The 17,726-nt window shown below is 39.8% G+C and overlaps 1 protein-coding gene across 2 annotated transcripts in view; it reads right to left on the bottom strand.

Moving 5' to 3' along the window:
* Positions 1–686: 686 nt before the first annotated feature.
* Positions 687–17,726, bottom strand: part of ALG5 (ALG5 dolichyl-phosphate beta-glucosyltransferase) — a 46,041-nt gene continuing 29,001 nt past the window's right edge. For both annotated transcript variants that reach the window (XM_050937310.1, XM_050937311.1), the window contains 2 exons: positions 2,779–2,864; positions 687–1,925 (listed from right to left, as the gene is read on the bottom strand). In XM_050937310.1, coding sequence (XP_050793267.1) covers positions 1,813–1,925; positions 2,779–2,864 — 199 coding nt within the window. In that variant the 3' untranslated portion in view covers positions 687–1,812. The remainder of the gene's footprint in view (positions 1,926–2,778; positions 2,865–17,726) is intronic.

The raw sequence follows: 17,726 nt of genomic DNA, 5'->3' as shown, positions 1-17,726 counted from the left end.
GATTCAAAACTTGAAGATGTTGATTAAAGTCTTGCAGAAAATTTTGAAGAGAGATGAAAGTAGGTCAATTTTGAATGCTGTGAAACAAATAATTTTGACATTTCTGTTTTTTGCCTGCTTTATTATGAGATCTAATTATTAAGCCTCATTTTTATTTTGTTAAATATAGATTTATGATCAGTGTTGCTCAAATGCATAGTAATTTCCATAATCTAATAGAATGTTTTTTACTCACAAATCCTGTGATATTTAATCTGGAAGGATTGCTTACTAATATTCTTTTAATGCAGGTATTTCATGTGTAGTTTCCTTGGTTTAAAGAAAAATCCAACAACTGAATTCCCCTAGTTTTCCCTAGCCTCTTTCTAAGAAAGAGCTGAATATTTTTGGAAGAAGTTTTCAAAGTCAGACTGAGGCAGACATCTTGCATGGAAAACTTCAGCCCAAATGGTTAGTTTGACAAAGTTAGAAGCTACTGAGAACATAATCTTATAATGGGAAGCATCAAACAGGTGGCACTACCAGCCCTGCCCATCACATCAGTAGTGCATAGAATACTTACCACAAGTGAGCAGTTATTTTATTCTGGTTAATGCAGCAACCAGTCACGTAACTCATTCAGCAGAAGGGAGAGATCTATATGGACCAGAATACCAAAGGAAGTGAAGACTACAAAACAAACTGAACATGTTCATTGAGAATTTATTTCAGTACTTCTTCATCCTCCACTGAGGTAACTCTAACAGGAACCAAATCCTAGAAGTATATAACAACTTGTAAATGGAGAAAAGACAGATTCCAATGTAGCATATTGGAAGGTACAACTGGTTGCACACACTATTTTCTTTGCTTTAAACAAGCTCATGGGAACAACTTCTTCCCAAAGTGGGAAATGTATTACCCTTTACGGTGGGTTCAGGAAACTGGTTTACTTGTTTGGCAAATCGGAAATGAGTATTTTTGACATAGCCATGTTAAAGTTATGCTGCATGATGGGTTGAGATACTTTATCAATAGAAAGCCCAGCCCTTAAAGCTGAAAGCTCATGAGCTTCATAGGTAAAACCCAAACATACTTTACACACACGACACATTGTATCTAATTGTAAAAGACAGCATTTTAAAATTAAATGTACTTTCTTTTGGAAATTTTATGGTCCATGGGGAGTGAATATGAAGTCAAATCTCAGATTTAAGTGTTATAAACTGCAGGTTAAGACAGATTACAATTGGAATGTTATAAGATTTCTGAAAGTTCTCAGAAAAACAGCACATTAGTTGTATAACACAGTAAAATCCATTAATACCAGCTATACCATTTAAAGATTTAAAATAATAGCCTGAATACATACAAGTAATTTAATACCACTATTACTAGTTCCAAATCACAACATATGTGTGTGTTCAAATACACAGAAACAAAAAGAGCTTTGGTCATCCACAATGTTGCACATCATGGGATTGGGGCTCCATTTAAATGTGCATTAACAGGAATTCCAAGTGCACAGTGAGACAAAAGTATATTTGTTTATTTAATCTGGGTGAATTTATGCAAGAACCTTAAAAGCTGCTACAGAACAAAAGAAAAAAACAGATGCTGGGATCAAAACGTATGTCTTTTAAAGATGCCTTTTCTTTCAGATTATAGAAACATTTGACTATTGGCAATTTTATAAAATATATGTATATTGCAAAAATGCAGTACATAGCAGCAGCAATGAAGAGTTACCTCACCTTTCTTCAACATTTTAGTTCACTGAAATAGTTCCCATGCTCCATTATGTGTAATAATGCATTTGGGGAATGTAAATAACTAATTAGATTTGCTTGTTTCGAGACGCCAGGCACCAGTCAAATATCTCAGTCGTATAAAAAGAAGATCCCTGCCCATCTGCAGCCAGCTCCAAAAGGGAACCAGCTTCGAACCTGTGATTAATAAAAGATACAAAAAACCCAGAGGGACAATGTTTAAACAAGTGTTCACCTTAAATAAAGTTAGCACCAGTAAGAGAGATTTAACCAGAGAACATACACATGGTTAGCTTATTCGCACCATGATTTAGCCCTTGACTTTAATTTCCACTTGAAGAGTTAATGCTTTATAATTCAGATTATATTTGAAATTATACTGAGAGTGGGACATTCTAGGTCAGAAATAGTGGCTCAACATATGCTATGGTGGCATATGTACACAAACTTACTGCTGGACAATAAATCAAACTTTGTTCAGGCAACTAGACTTAGAACCTGAACAAAGGTAATTGGAAGAAAGTGCGTGTTTGTTTTTCTTTCCTAAATCACTCAAGACACAATCTTAAGAGCACTAGCAAAAACCCACTAATCTCCAAGCAAGTTAAGATATCCAAACAATTTAATTAACCCTTCTTCAATAGGGCTAGACATCATGCTAGGTAGAATATGCTCTCTCTGTATCTCATAGCAGAGTTCCCTACAATCTGGAAAGCAACAGGCACTGTAAGAAACCTAAAGCAAAGAGGGTGCCCCAGGGGAGCTTATACATGGCTCCAAACTCTCACCACTCCCATCACAAGATGGGGCCGGAGAAAGGAAGAATTGGAAATGGAGCCATCAGGGGAAGCTGGCCAGCCTTACTGCATTCAGGTCTTTTACAACTGGATGGCTGTATGAAGAGATGGCTCAATGCAACAGGTCCTCAAGTTTGGAAAAAAAGTGTTTGAGTCACTAGAGGACGATACAAAGGTATTGTTTTCTGGACTGATACTCAAGGGGGTGGGAGGTGGGTACGCAATTTACTCACCCTCAATTTCAGTCCAGTTGACAGCAACCTCTGCTATTGGTATTTTCAAGCGCTGAGCTATGTAAAGAAGTTCCACATCAAATGCCCTGAAATAAAAACAAGAAATAGTAAATTCATTGGTATTTATTTTCAGAAAAAAGAACATTGCAGTATTAATTAAATCTCTGTTCTGGTGTAATTTAAGGCACTTAGTGTGCAGTTATCAAGTTTATACTGATACTCTGAAAGTCAGATTCACATGAAAGATCAATTCGTTATATAGCTGAATGACAGAAACTAGCCAGGGCACAGATTACAGTACCTCACTGCACACCACATACATTAAAAGAAAGGATGAGGTGCTCGTATCAGCGCTCACACTTTCCATTTGGTCACAGTCGAGATTTAGATCTTTGTAAAGATTGGGGCACCAGAGCTTCCTCGCAGCACCGAACTACTTCTCTAGTGCTTTCTCGGATTTCAACTGCAGCAGAAGCTCCTCTTCCCTTTCTTGATGCTGCTGTAGGCTGATGTGATACACTCTCCTTGTTTTCCTTGTGTCAAAAACCAATGCAGAAGGGAAGTGAGGAAGCAGAGAAATAATGGGAGCTTAGGAACAGCTGGGAGCACATATAAACAACCAGCATAGAGCCTTTTCTCTCCTCAAGTCTATCATTTTTACTGGCAGGCTCTGCTCCGATGAGATCCACTACTAGAATAGTTGGGGTAGCAGAAGTCAGGAGTAGGTTGGCCAAGTTCACACAGCTTTTCATTGCACTATGCCTAGCACTAACGAAGATCATAAGACCTACACTTTAAGTATGTATCAGAGGGGTAGCCGTGTTAGTCTGGATCTGTAAAAGCAGCAAAGAATCCTGTGACTAACAGACGTTTTGGAGCATGAGCTTTCGTGGGTGAATACCCACTTCATCAGACGCATGTAGTGGAAATTTCCAGGGTAGGTATATATATGCAAGCAAGCTAGAGATAACTAGGTTAGTTCAATCAGGGAAGATGAGGCCCTGTTCTAGCAGTTGAGGTGTGAAAACCAAGGGAGGAGAAACTGGTTTTGTAGTTGGCAAGCCATTCACAGTCTTTGTTTAATCCTGAGCTGATGGTGTCAAATCTGCAGATGAACTGAAGATCAGCAGTTTCTCTTTGCTAAGTCTGGTCCTGAAGTTTTTTTGCTGCAGGATGGCCACCTTAAGGTCTGCTATAGTGTGGCCAGGGAGGTTGAAGTGTTCTCCTACCAGGTTTTTGTATACTGCCATTCCTAATATCTGATTTGTGTCCATTTATCCTTTTCCGTAGAGACTGTCCAGTTTGGCCAATGTACATAGCAGAGGGGCATTGCTGGCGTATATTACATTGGTGGACGCGCAGGTGAATGAACCGGTGATGGTGTGGCTGATCTGGTTAGGTCCTGTGATGGTGTCACTGGTGTAGATATGTGGGCAGAGTTGGCATCGAGGTTTGTTGCATGGATTGGCCTTGGGTGGCAGGCCAGTCCTCGCCCACAGACAGTCTGCCAACCTGAAACATATTCTCTCTAGTAACTGCACACCGCACCACAGTAACTCTAGCTCAGGAACCAATCCATGCAACAAACCTCAATTCTTTTCTACTTTAAGTATGAAGATTCACTTATTTCTTCACCTCACTTGTACAGCTAAAATTCCTCATCTGCTCAGCATTCTTCAGGCCTGGTTTTCATAACAGCTGAGCATCCACAGCTTTCACTGAGGTCAATGGGATACATGGATGATCGCTATTAGACATGAAGGATGTGATTTTCAGTAAATAGCTATCTACATATAACTTATGCATTGCAAGGGTGACTAGAGATACATTTAAATCTCTAGTAAGTCAGTATTTCTCTATATTTAGATGTCTATACTAAGAACTGAACCCAAAATATTCTGACTTCTTGTTCACCTGTCATTAGGTTTCTCTTCACACGTTAACATTTGTTCTTAGAAAGACAGCCACGAGTAACAGAGGTCTTTCTTGAAACGGTTCATGAATATTAAGTGTCTTATCTGAATTAAGACAATTTTATTTCAGACTTTCATACAGGTCACTCACAAAGTCCCTGTTTCTTGACTATTTTCTAGGCAATGGCTTGTTTTAAATGCCAAAAATTTGTTAAAGAATGCAAACATTGACGCTCTAAATCAATTGTTATTGATTTTTAGAGTGATATAAAACATTAGCACGTCCTTCTCAGCAACTGCATTGTCTAACTAAAAAAAAAGATAGTTACATAAGACATTTGTGCCTTCAACTGTCGAACCAGGATATCCATGATAGTCCTATTTGAAGCACACTTTTGCTTTCATTTAAAAGACAACATATACATTACCATATTTCTATAAGAAGGCATAGAACCATTGTTAAAAGTTGGGGGAGCTTAAAAGTTTAAGTAAAGACAATTTCAAGTTTAAAAGGTTTTCTTGGGGGTGGGGGAGGAAGAGGGTTGAAAACTTCAGGAGCTTAGAGGCCATACGGCAGCTTTAGCTAAATGGTGCGTACCTCTTTTAACTCTCATATAACATCCAATATGTGAAACTAATGAGAGGTGTTAGCCGCTACTGACCAGGATGGATTAAAAAAAAAGATCACGATTTAAAAAAAATTAATTTTCATGTTAATTCTTTACTTTCTTCCTATTTTATAGCCTTAATTTGTTGAAGTGGGTGTTCTGTACCTGGTTCCTTAATTGATTTCCTAATTATTAGTACAATGCCAGATTTTACATAGATTTTTTTTTCCCCTACAAAAAAAGTTTCACACTTAAAGTGCTCATCTGTGCTGAAGAAGGAAAGTCCAGGGCCTCTAACATATTTACTGGAAGAATACCACATACACAAATACAAGACTGATAAGCTAATAGTCTCAGCTACATTTGCAACCAACACCACTTTCCTGTATATATTGAACTTCCACAAGTCAAGACAGCTGAAGTACTTTACATAACCAGGCTGTACTCCTCCATCAGGGTTTGCAGTTTGAAGCCAATGGGATTTGTGCTCCCAACTCACATAGGTACTTTTGAAAATACTACCATTAGTTCCTCAAATATAGCTTAACAATTTTGGCCTCTGTGCGTAAAGAGTTCACAATAATTAGATGTGACGGAATTAAATTTTTATTTTTTGATCATTTCAATGGAGAATATCGATGTTTATTTTTAAGCATTTTTTTTCAGTTTTAATCTAAATTTTCACAGTCACGAGAAATTATGGGAAAAGGCTCAGACAATTATTTAATTACAGTAGAAGTAGCACTTCAAAAAATTAAAGCTCTTTACTGTTAAAACACAAATTGTCAACATGACATCAAAATATACAAAGTAAATATTCTTAAATCAAACTCTAAATTCTCAAGCAGCATTTCTCTTACTTGGCCTATTTGTAAATTTAGATGATTGATTATTTATGGAAAATTTTTTTGAGGTTTGTGTGTGTGTACTGTGGAAATGACGCTGATCAACATTTACCAATAAAAATCTAATTCCACCAACCCTGTCAATCACTGTTAAAGCCTAAATAACTTTCATTGCTAACACTGAAGCAATTTTATTTTGATGAGACAGGTTTTATGTCGCTAGGAAGTGTGTAATAAATTTTATCCACGATGCTGCAACTGCTTATGCACATGCTTAACTTTAAGTATCAGCAGTCCCACTGAAGTCAATTTGATCGTTCAGGTAGACAGTTACATACCAGCTTAAGTGTTAGAAGGATCAGAGCTTTAACTCCATATTTTATATTTTGCCTATAGCAGTTCTGTAAAATGTAAATAATTTTCAAACCCTTACAGTGCTGACATTGAAAGAAAATAAACAAAATCATTTATGTTATACATTTGAATTTGAATTTGCCATAGCACAAATTTTGAAATTAGTTTTACAAAACCTCGACTAGATTTTAAAATGTTAAGCAATGCAAATCAATAATTTAAATCACTCCCCACTGATGCTAATTACCTTTTTATTACAGCCTCTTTGAAAAGAAGAGTTTGATTGGGGGAAATTAAAGGATTTAAGATTTAAAAGCAACTCTTGTTTTTAAATAAAATTCTTAAATACCTGCCTTGCTTCTGCCCTCTCCCCCCTATCTAGGGCAAGATCCTTGCCTCTGCTCTAGACACTTTATGTCATATAAAAGTGTTGGCCAGAGAAGCGTGAAGGGGCCCATAAGTCCCATATTTGGCATGCGGAGGATTCTCTGGTGCAAGAATCGAAGAATGCAGCCATAAAGCTGTCCTCCCATGATCCCCTTATGTGTCCCTGTGCAGGTGGTTTGCTGGAGGTGGGAGGAGTTGCATCAAACAATATTGTGGAAATTCCAGGAAGCGCTGCAAGTTAACTCATAGGACAGCATGGGGAGGCTGCAGTAACTTAGAGAGATTGTCTAATTTATGCTGAGGGCCACTCCAGCCCCCATAACAGCCCAGGATCAAGAGGATGCAAAGATGTCTCAAAGCAACTGCAATTTCCACTCCCCTAGACGGCAAACTCTGAATCTTTCCTCTAATCCAGGGGTCAGCAACCTTTCAGAAATGGTGTGCCGAGTCTTTGTTTATTCACTTTAATTTAAGGTTTCGCATGCTAATAATACATTTTAACCTTTTTAGAAGGTCTCTTTCTATAACTCTATAATATACAACAATAGTTTAGTTATATGTAAAGTAAATAAGGTTTCAGAATGTTAAAGAAGCTTCATTTAAAATTAAATTAAAAAGCAGAGCCCCCTGGACTGGTGGCCAGGACCCAGGCAGTGTGAGTGCCACTGAAAATCAGCTTGTGTGCTGCCTTCGGCACTCATGCCATAGGTTGCCTACCCCTGCTCTAATCTTCATGGTATTTTGACAGAGGCTGTTGTAGAAAGGTGGTCAATAGCATGCAAGACACACAAACCTCTGCAGATTGTCAGCTGAGTTAGAAATGCTGCTTCCCCCATTCCACTCCAAACCACCCTCCTTTCAGACAAAAGCCTACAGGACTTTAGCATAATTAAAAATAAATACATTACAATTAGTGAAGCAGTAAGAATATACCTCAAAATAGGTGCAAGTGTAGTAATCCAGATAGAACCCACATACAGTCAGATACCACCAATCACAGTCAAACAAGTGATTACACATTGGCCTGTTCACTACATCACTAAAATAGGAAATTCAAACTAATGGTTCCCATGGCAACTGTAACTCAGCCATATTGCACGTATATATTAAAAAAGCAAAATGATTAACATTACCCTGTACAACAATAAAAATACAATAGGTGCAGAAGGCAGCAGAGTTAAGTTAGCTAGGGAACCAGGGGTTTTCAATAATCTCAAATTAGGATGACTTCTGAGTGGGAATAGGGCCTATTGGTAGGGTGATCAAACAGCAAGTGTGAAAAATTGGGACAGAGGTGGGGGGTTATAGGAGCCTATATAAGAAAGAGACCCAAAAATTGGGACATCTGGTCACCTTACCTATTATCTACCACAAAAGCAATTATTGCAGTAAATGAATGTGTCTGAATGTGCTGAATCTGTTCCAAGTGATGTTGCTGTTTAAAGAAACCCTGCTACCAACTCACAAACAACTGAGAACTGAACATTGTTTATTAACCCTGCATAATTACTCCAGTTTCTTCTATTGAAATTCTAGATTTGTATTACTTGTCATTTTTGGCTGACATTTTAGATTTGTAAGCAAAGATATATTTTTTTGTTACATTCACCTCAGAATAGCTGCAAACAATCTTTTAGCTCTAATAAAGTGGTCTCCAACCTTTTTTATGCCCAAGATCACTTTTTGAATTTCAGGGCCACCCAGGATCTACTTTGCCCCTTCCCTGAGGCCCCATCCCGTTCACTCCATCCTTCACCTTCTGTCGCTCGCTCTCCCCCACCCTCACTCACTTTCACCAGGCTGGGGCAGAGGGTTGGGATGCAGGTGGGATATGGGGTACTGGCTCCAGGAGAGGGCTCAGAGCTGAGGTATGAGTACTGGCTCCCGGAGGGGGACAACTACCTCGGGTGGCTCCCAGCCAATGGCACAGTGGGGCTAAGGCAGGCTCCCTGCCTGTCCCAGCCCCACTTAGGCACATTAGCACCTCCTCCCCATCACGAGCCAGGCCACCCTGCCAGCCAGAAGTGCACCTCTGCGGCCCCTGCAGGCACCACCCCACAGGCACTGCCCCTCTCTGCAGGCACCGCCTTCGCAGCTCCCATTGGCCACAGCTCCCCATTCCCAGTTAGCGGGAGCTGCGGGGACTGTGGGTACAGGCAGGACTAGCGCATGGAACCCCCTGCCTCTTCCCCCCCCCCCCCCCGGCAGTCCTGGCCCTATGGGGCTGCAGGGGCAGGCTGTCTGCTTCCGGGAGTGGCGTGGGGTCGTGGCAGGCAGAGAGGGTGCATTAGCAGCAGGCAGCCCTGCTGCGCCGCCGCGGCTAGAGATTGCAATCAGCTGGGAGAGTCTTCAGAATTGACCTGTCTATCGCAATCAACAGGTTGGTGATCACTGCTCTAATTCCCATAATACCCATTACATGTATTAACAGACTAGAAATCTTAAGAGACACCATTCATTTAATTGTCCAATGAATTACACTGCACTAACTGGTCTAAAAATGCTGCGCAGCCTAGGGAACTAATGTACAGAGTTCAATCATCAACTATACACTATTGCAAGTTTTACCACCTTATATAAATTGATTAATGCAATGCCAGGACATCACTATCCTGCTGGACTGACATTAAAAAAAAAACAAACTATGAGTAAATTTTAGTGACCAGGAAGTAAAGGACTAACATCCCTGGCAAAAATCAGAGACAGTACTTCCCTGTGCCCCCACTACATGTGAGGATGAACATGTTCTAACCTTGAACCACTCCCTCCTTCCCTGTTTAATGCCTAAAGGAAAAGGACTCACGGGTGGGATACTATTGGGGTACGTTTCAATGTGTATGCACATCCACTACTAGAGTTAATGAGGAAATAGACTGCAATGTATTCAGTAAACTGATGATAACCAGTTCTACATCTCGTCAGAGCCAGGTGGTGCACTGGAACCTACAGTCTTTCTATAATCATCATATGAACAAGGGTGAACTTGCTGAGGATTAATCTGGGAAAGAGCAAAGTGACACTCATGGATTTGGAGGATGTAACCTTATTAATTGGCAAGTGTGATATCTGCACCCAGGTTAAGGGAGTGCACCTGCCATTTGCGACTCAGGTTCATAATCTTGGAGTTTTATGAGAGCCAAGACTGCTTTAGGAAGATCCAGTAGTGCACTTTTTTCTAACTGTGTTCTAGCACAGGTTAACGAGCATGATCTTAAACTGTAGCATAGACAAAGGAGTAAACGTTTGTTCCTGGTTGTATTTAACCCTCAATGTGCTCCTTTACCTATGCCACAATTTAAGATTGTGTTAGTTAACATGTCAGAACACAATTCGAAACAGCGTGTGCAACATTCTGTACCTTGGGGGAGCGCCCTGTAACCCCCATATTTCTCATTTATGTATGATTTTGATCTAACATATAAAACATGCCTTGTAAGGTACCAGGGGAAAGGTTATGATCTGCTGCAAGTCATTTCTCTATCCATATATGTATATCATTAATGCATATGAAGTTATGAGAATTGGGTTCTATAGGTGTCACTAAAACATGTTAAAGCAGAAAACAGTCCTGTGGCACCTTTTAGACTAACAGATGTATTGGAGCATGAGCTTTCGTGGGTGAATACCCACTTCACTGGATGCATGTAGTGGAAATTTCTAGGGGCAGGTATTTATATGCAAGCAAGAAGCAGGCTAGAGATAACTAGGTTAGTTCGATCAGGGAGGATGAGGCCCTCTTCTAGCAGTTGAGGTGTGAAAACCAAGGGAGGAGAAACATGTTGTAAACTGGGGAATCAGACAGATATTAGCTCCCCAGAGGCAACAGCAAGGAAAGTAACCAACACCTGGGCAGGGTATCAATCACACCACTGTCCAGCAAGGGAGCTACAATTCAGTGACTCACATGCATGAGGCCACACCAGGGGAATTGCTCAACCTTGCCTGGAGACTCAGCAATCCTCCAGACAAGCCTGGACTTGTGCTCCTCAAGCACATGGGACTGAGGTTATAAAACAGACACAGTGACCACATGGGGAGCCTTTTCTCCTGCCCTGACCTATGCTGCAAACAACAAAGACACTGAGAAGAAGACTGAAGACTCCAACAGAGGAGACTGGCCCAGATTTAAGGGACAAATCTGTATACTAAAGACTGCAGTATCCAGTGGGGTGAGAAAAACTGCTTAACCTAGTTGCTGCCCAATCTAATAGGGCTGAGAGTTTAGACTGTGTACTTATATTTTATTTCTTTTGGTAACTAACTGACTTTTTGCCTGTCCCTTAAAACCTATCTTTTATAGTCAATACATTTGTTTAAGTGTTTATCTTTACCAGTGAGTTTGTGTGAAGTGTGTGGCAAATCTGCTCAGGTTTACAAAGGCTGGTGTATATCCACTTTCCATTGATAGAAGTGGTGAACCAGTTAATAAATTTGCACTACTCATCTTGAGCAGTACAAGACAGTATATTCCTGGGTTACAGTGCTGGGAGGGATTTGGCTCTGATGCCTTTCTCTGTGTGCTTCATATATTCATGCAATACAGCTGGATGTGGGGCTCCACAGGCTGTTGTGCTGAGTAATAGCACCTGGAGGAGTTTGCTGCTTGTCACTAGCAAGGCATTGTGAGAGACAGCCCAGGCTGGAGAGAGTTCAGGGGGCACGGCAGTCCCACAAACCCAGGCTGCACCCCGGGGATCCCGTCACAGTGTGCACAAGCGATCTTATCCATTTCCAAATCCACTGTGCTCAACTTCCAATATGTTTATCCTGCTGGCCCTGCAAACTCACCCTGGATTCTGAAACTCCAGCTGGGCTTTTTCCTGTTCGTGCATCACCACCACCAATAACTGGCCTCCAGGACAAAGTTAGGTCCTTTGTTATACACATGTGACTATGTGGAACATAGGCCTTATCTAGACTGGCAAGGGTCTGTCAGTATAGTTATAGTGGCAAGCCTATTTAGTGGAGACAGATTATACTAGCAAGAGTCCCCCAAATGAAAAGATACCAGCAACAATTTGCCAGGGTAAGCCTGCATCTATACAAGGTTGTCTTCCCCCTCCCCTGGTATATCTATGTTGGTTAGGGATTTTTTTTTTTTAAACTCCTAGCCAACAGTTAAGTTTAGGCCAGGCCTTAGTTAACAAAAAACTCTGCAGCAATTCCAACTCATTCCCTTACTTGTATTGGCTCTGCAGGACTAAGAGGAGAGACAAAACTTGTGTCACTAAAGTGAGCAGATACAGCAAGGCTCAGATCTGTGGAATAAGAAGGTGCCATTTTACTAGTAATATTTGAGATAAAAGTGTACACTTAGTGTTTGTACTGGAGAAACAAATGAAAGTTAATTATTTTTAAAATATTCACAAGCTCAGCATAATTTAAAAAAGAAAAAGTGGTGCCACAACATGAGGCACCCTCTTCAGGCAAAATTACACAAACAAAATATTTCTTCCCATCAATCAACTGTGAGTTGCCTAATAAACATAAATTTAACCAGTTATAGAGGTACATAAAGCATCTGTCAATCACTGAGAAGAATAAAAATACACTAGGAATTTCCCTCATTTGACTAGCATCTAGTATGAGGCAAGATTCATCAAATAACCTGGAATATTTGATTCCTTCCTGCAGGAAAAGGAATCCAAGATGCAAGGAACTTTTAAGAGATCCCTTCGGATCAGAAAAGCCAGTATGTCTGACTTAAAATTTACTATCTGCCAGTGTAGCCATCTGATTGGCTAAACTTCCTTCAGTGGTTTATGGTTTTAAAAAAGAAAAACAAAAGGAAAAAAAGTTAATAATCTTTCCGGTTAGGATTGTAGTTGTAGAAATAGAAATATCTTCTCTTTAAATCTGGAAACAAGTAATTCCCAACTATCTCCGTTACAATTTTTATGTAAGCCTTTTAACTTTCTTTTAAGTTTTAATTTAAAAAATGTGCCTCATCTAATTCTGAGAAATAGATTAGTGGTTAATCAGATTCAAAGCCTAAAACAAAGCATGCGCTCTTTGTTTGGAGATTACTCTCATTTCAGATCAATGTCAAAACTTAACTGTATCGGAGATAAATTTCAAAAACATTTGCTTTGTACTGGTATGTATGCAAAAGACTATCCAAAAGGCAGTTCTAAAAATAATCCCAACCTAATCTCTCCCCTTTAATTCTCAACAGGATACATGCATAGTAATTTATAATGCCATAAGACCAATACAATACTCTTTTATATGGCTTTGCATGTCTATAATACCTTTTGTCTATGGATTTCAAAGCACTTTACAAACATTAATGAAAGGAGTTTAAAAGCACCCCATGCTAGTTTATCTAGGCACTTCTATGGCCCTCATCATGATAGTACCTGAGCATCTAAAGTATTTCAGTTCTACCTATGTTTTCCTGTTTATGAGCACCTATACATCAAATTTAGATATAGCAAATAAGAAATTGTACTCTCACATTGCTGAAAGATTGAACATTAAGGAGAAGGAGATACTCTGGTCAATACCTGTGAAACAGAAATAGAAAGGTGGAAGTGGTAAGACACAAAGAGATCCAATCAACTTAACATTTGGATCTGATTTTCAGGAAGATTTTTTGACATCTCTCCACCTCTCCCGCCCCATGGCATGGGATGAGAAAACAGAAACAGAAGGCTCCAAATTAAAAAGGCGTTGGTGAAGAAACATTGAAAATACTGTAGCCATTCGTTTTTGGTGGCTTGCTAGCTACTTGAAAACTAACGTTTTAAAACCTTACACTCCAGTCCAGTCTAGCAGCAGGACATCTACACTGTTTACATCGCCACATTTATTGTTAGTAAAAGATATTTGGCTCACAAGTGAGAGAGAATGTGCTCTCAACACTCGTTCCTTCAGTGAGGTATGTTAACAGGCTGCTGAGAGAGAGAAAAATAAAATCTCTCTCTTGGATAACTGCTTCTCTCTTTTCAGGAGCATTACTGACAGGGTCCAGTGCTCCAAAGGAAGACGCAGCACTCTCTGCTGTGCCCTGCTAATTCAGCACTTGCTCTCTCTAGCATACACAAAAGGCTGCTTTCTCCCTTTATCTGAGGGGAGGAATTCCTGGAGCCTTGCCTGCAGGAGCAGCTGGTCTCCTCCATATATGCAAGCAGCTCAGCATGGAGTCACGTTTAACTACAAAACTGGATGTTGGTTCAGCAGTTTCTCCCAACTCCACTCCTCTCAGGACTTTCTCAACAGTTCATCTTTTTGTGTTTGATATGACAGAAATTCAAGTTACAATTAAAGGGGCACTTTGCACAGTTACAGTTGGGTTGGTACTAATTGAATTAGAAATCTCAAACATCTAAAGGATTTAGAAAGTATTCAGCTGTGATAGCTCACTGTAGACACCAACTCAGAATACAGGTCAATAATAATGAAGACTTCCATTTAAAAAAAACTATTAATTTTGAGTAGTGTTAAATGCTGAACTCTAACTTTTTGGAGTGAAGATTGTTCTGCTTTATAAGAAGCTAGCTTTGGGCATGACATATCTCTTGATGAACTGAAGCTCAAATGTGCAACAAAGCTCCAAAAATATGGGACAAAATATTATTCATGCAAGAAAACTAAAATTATGTTGGCTTCATTCCTTTAGTCCAGGTTACTTTCTAGAACTTTAGTTGTGATTATTTTTGATGTAAAATAATTCTGAACTCTAAGTGAAGAGAGGTCATACTTGTATGATGTGTAGGTGAAGTGAGAGGCACAAGAGTGATTGTGCAATGTCAGGACACAGTCCTGCCAGATGCTGTACATCCTCCTCCTGATGTCACTAGGAGTTGGGTTAGTGTGTGGGTGCTGGCCTGTGATATATAGGAAGGTGGACTAGATGATCTGGTGGTTTTATCGTTAATCTCTGACTTTGATTATGACTTTGCAGGATTAGCCCCTTAATGCTTTTAGAATATTGGGAAAAAAAAAAGTTAAAAACTGAGGAAAAACTTGAAAGTGTAAAAGATTTATTGTGTACCTCTCATGTATGTTTTTCTAGACAAATCACTACAACACCACTGTCAGTTCAGGTCTTTGACAACAAAATATCTATAAAATATTATTTACCAAAAAGACGAGATAAATACACTATTTCCTAATTTTTAGCCTACTTAAAGATTAATCTGAAAGGCTAGAACATTCTGCGAAAGAAGGGCAGAGTGGGTATTTTTTAAAATCATTATGCAAAGCTGCAGTTAATGTTCAGGCTGTGACAACCTAACAAGAGCAAGGACGTTCTAAGTGGAGACTGATGCCAGCTTTAGTTTTATTCTCTCAAATTGAGAGCTAAGGGCCAAATCCTGGATCCTAGTTACACAGGAGGAAAGGACATATATTAGTCCCTTCCTCCTATGGAACTCAGCTCTACACTGTGCCAAATGATCCTGAATCCAGTCAGCCCCGCAGAGAGGGGAGGGGAGGGGAGGATTCTGCAGAAGTTGAGTGGGCATATGAAAGGATTCCACATTCTCTGGAGCAGCCCTCTTTCCTCTGAGCTGAGCTGATGAAGGGTCGGTAGGGAGGCCAGGAACAGTGTCCTCAGATAAGTGTGCTCTTGAAATAGGCTCTTATTTGTTACCTTTTCTACAGCACCTTGCTACCCTCCTCCCCCAATCGTATAGCACTAGAGTACTTTCCTAACTCAAAAGGTTGTCATGAGGATAAATTCATTAATACTAGGGAGGTACTTTCCCCATCTTACTGAGGGGAAATAGGGCACACAAATTAAGTAACTTGGCCACATCTTGCAGGAAACCCAGAGCCAAGATGGTAATACAATGCAGATCCCAGAGTCCCTATGCAGCATCAAGACTATCCTTCCTCTCCGACAGCAGCTTCTCTCCAGTCCTCAGTGGACAATCTCAGAATGAGATCATCAGCCGGGAGTGGTATATGAGTCCATTAAGGATTCCCTGCTGCTCTGAGCCAGAATGAACATGCCTCTCTCCCACTTGCAGAGACCTTGTGGAGGCACCATGAATACAAACTGTCTCCCTAATATTGACAAGAGGCCTGCTGGGATGGAATCACTGACTTTGTTGGGCAGCAGCAGAAAGAAGCTGGTTTTCTCCCTGCCCCCCACTTTATCTCCACTCACTCTCAGGAGATGCATACAGCCTCCATGGTACACAGCCAGATTGGCTGCCCAGCTCCAGCCAAGTTACACATAGCAAATGTATCAGGGACCAGATTTATCCAAAGGGAGTCTCAGTTATTGGATTGTAAGAGCCCCATAGTTTTGTGCAGAAATTGATTTAATAATTAATGCTGTTTCTAAAGGGTGAATTATGCTTCCAAATAGCTAAGTAGGGCAAATCTATTAATAAAACATGCAATGACTGGATGCAAATATACAGAGTGAAACTAGAAGAGAAATTTGTTGAAAGCTATATTAGATATCAAAGGAAAAAAATGAATTATTCTTGTTTTAGACAAATTTGCCATTTTGGAATATTTGCAGAGTCATGTAAAAATATAAGTCGCTCTTTTCTCCACGAATACAGCAAACATTCTCGAAAAGGGGTTCCAAGTTTTATAAACATTAGAAAGCTCTAGGGATATTACTCGGTAAATTACCATAAAGCAAGCTACAGCATAAGGCTAACTTCACAGCAGTACATCTGACTAAAGCAGGTTAGGACACCAAATTGAAAAAGTTACCTGTTCCTGAAAATTTGGTACCTATTACAGTTATACACGTTACCTAAAATTCCTATTAAAGTGAAGTCATATTTCTCTATTTCCTCCACCCACCCCCCACTTTATTCTGCATATTTGACTGTATGTGTATAATCATTTTTACTTTCTCTCTGATTTCTCTCTTGTTGAAGAGTCCCTTAAACAGTCAGAGGAGCAGCAAAATCCTCATATGTTTTTAAAAGGAATTTATACTATTTACTACATACTATTTAGAGGGTACCAGCAAGCGGAGTTATTTGAAACTGATGAATTTCAAACAAAAGATTGATCATTTCCCTTTTAAGGATGCCTGTATTTTCTTTGAAAAGACCAGACAGCAACTATACTCATGCTTGCACCATAGCTATTGTGTCAGACTCCTGAAGTAACAGATACTCTCTGAAGTTAGAGGGACTGTCAGAAAACGATATATTTTGAGGGAGCACACTTTAAGGCTGTGCTTATCATGGACATTTCCTTAACATTAATGCAAAGGAATTAATAGAAATAGGTCTATAAAATTTAATTACTTTTTTTTCTCTTAGGAACAGATGAGTAGTCTTACGCTCTAAAATTATGGGTTCTATTCTTGCCTCTGCTACACAGTCTTCCTTTGTGACCTTGGACAAATCACTCACCTAGAAACTGATTTTCAGAGGTACTGAGCACCACAATTCCAGTTGAAGACAATGGCAGTTGTGGGAGCTCTGCACCTCTGAAAATGGGGTCCTTATATTCTGTACTTTCATATCCTCATCTTTAAGAGATGAGGAGACCTCATAGCTTGCAATAGGCTTTAAAGTTCTTGCAGTGCGTATTTTCCCCTAACTCAATGCCAGATTTTTCATGTCCCTGATCCTGGAAGTGCCCCCTCAGACATTTTTGCATCTCCATCCTAGAAGCAATATGGCTTGGCCACAACTGCTAAGGCTCAACCTAAAACTAAACTTACTGGCTTTGATTAGGTTAGCACAATTGGACAAAAGTTCTCAGCATGTGCATGGATGTTGTACTCTATTATTGTGAGCAGGTAGATTAATGAGACAAAAAAATTCCTTCTACGAGAGATTTTCCTAGATGAAGACAGTTTATAAGATTAGATTATACTCAATTAAACTTGGGCCTGTCAGCCATGACAGTGTCCA

Source organism: Gopherus flavomarginatus, chromosome 1 (assembly GCF_025201925.1).
Source record: "Gopherus flavomarginatus isolate rGopFla2 chromosome 1, rGopFla2.mat.asm, whole genome shotgun sequence".
In the NCBI taxonomy this organism is placed as follows: Eukaryota; Metazoa; Chordata; order Testudines; family Testudinidae; genus Gopherus; species Gopherus flavomarginatus.
This window is presented reverse-complemented; position numbering and strand designations above follow the sequence as displayed.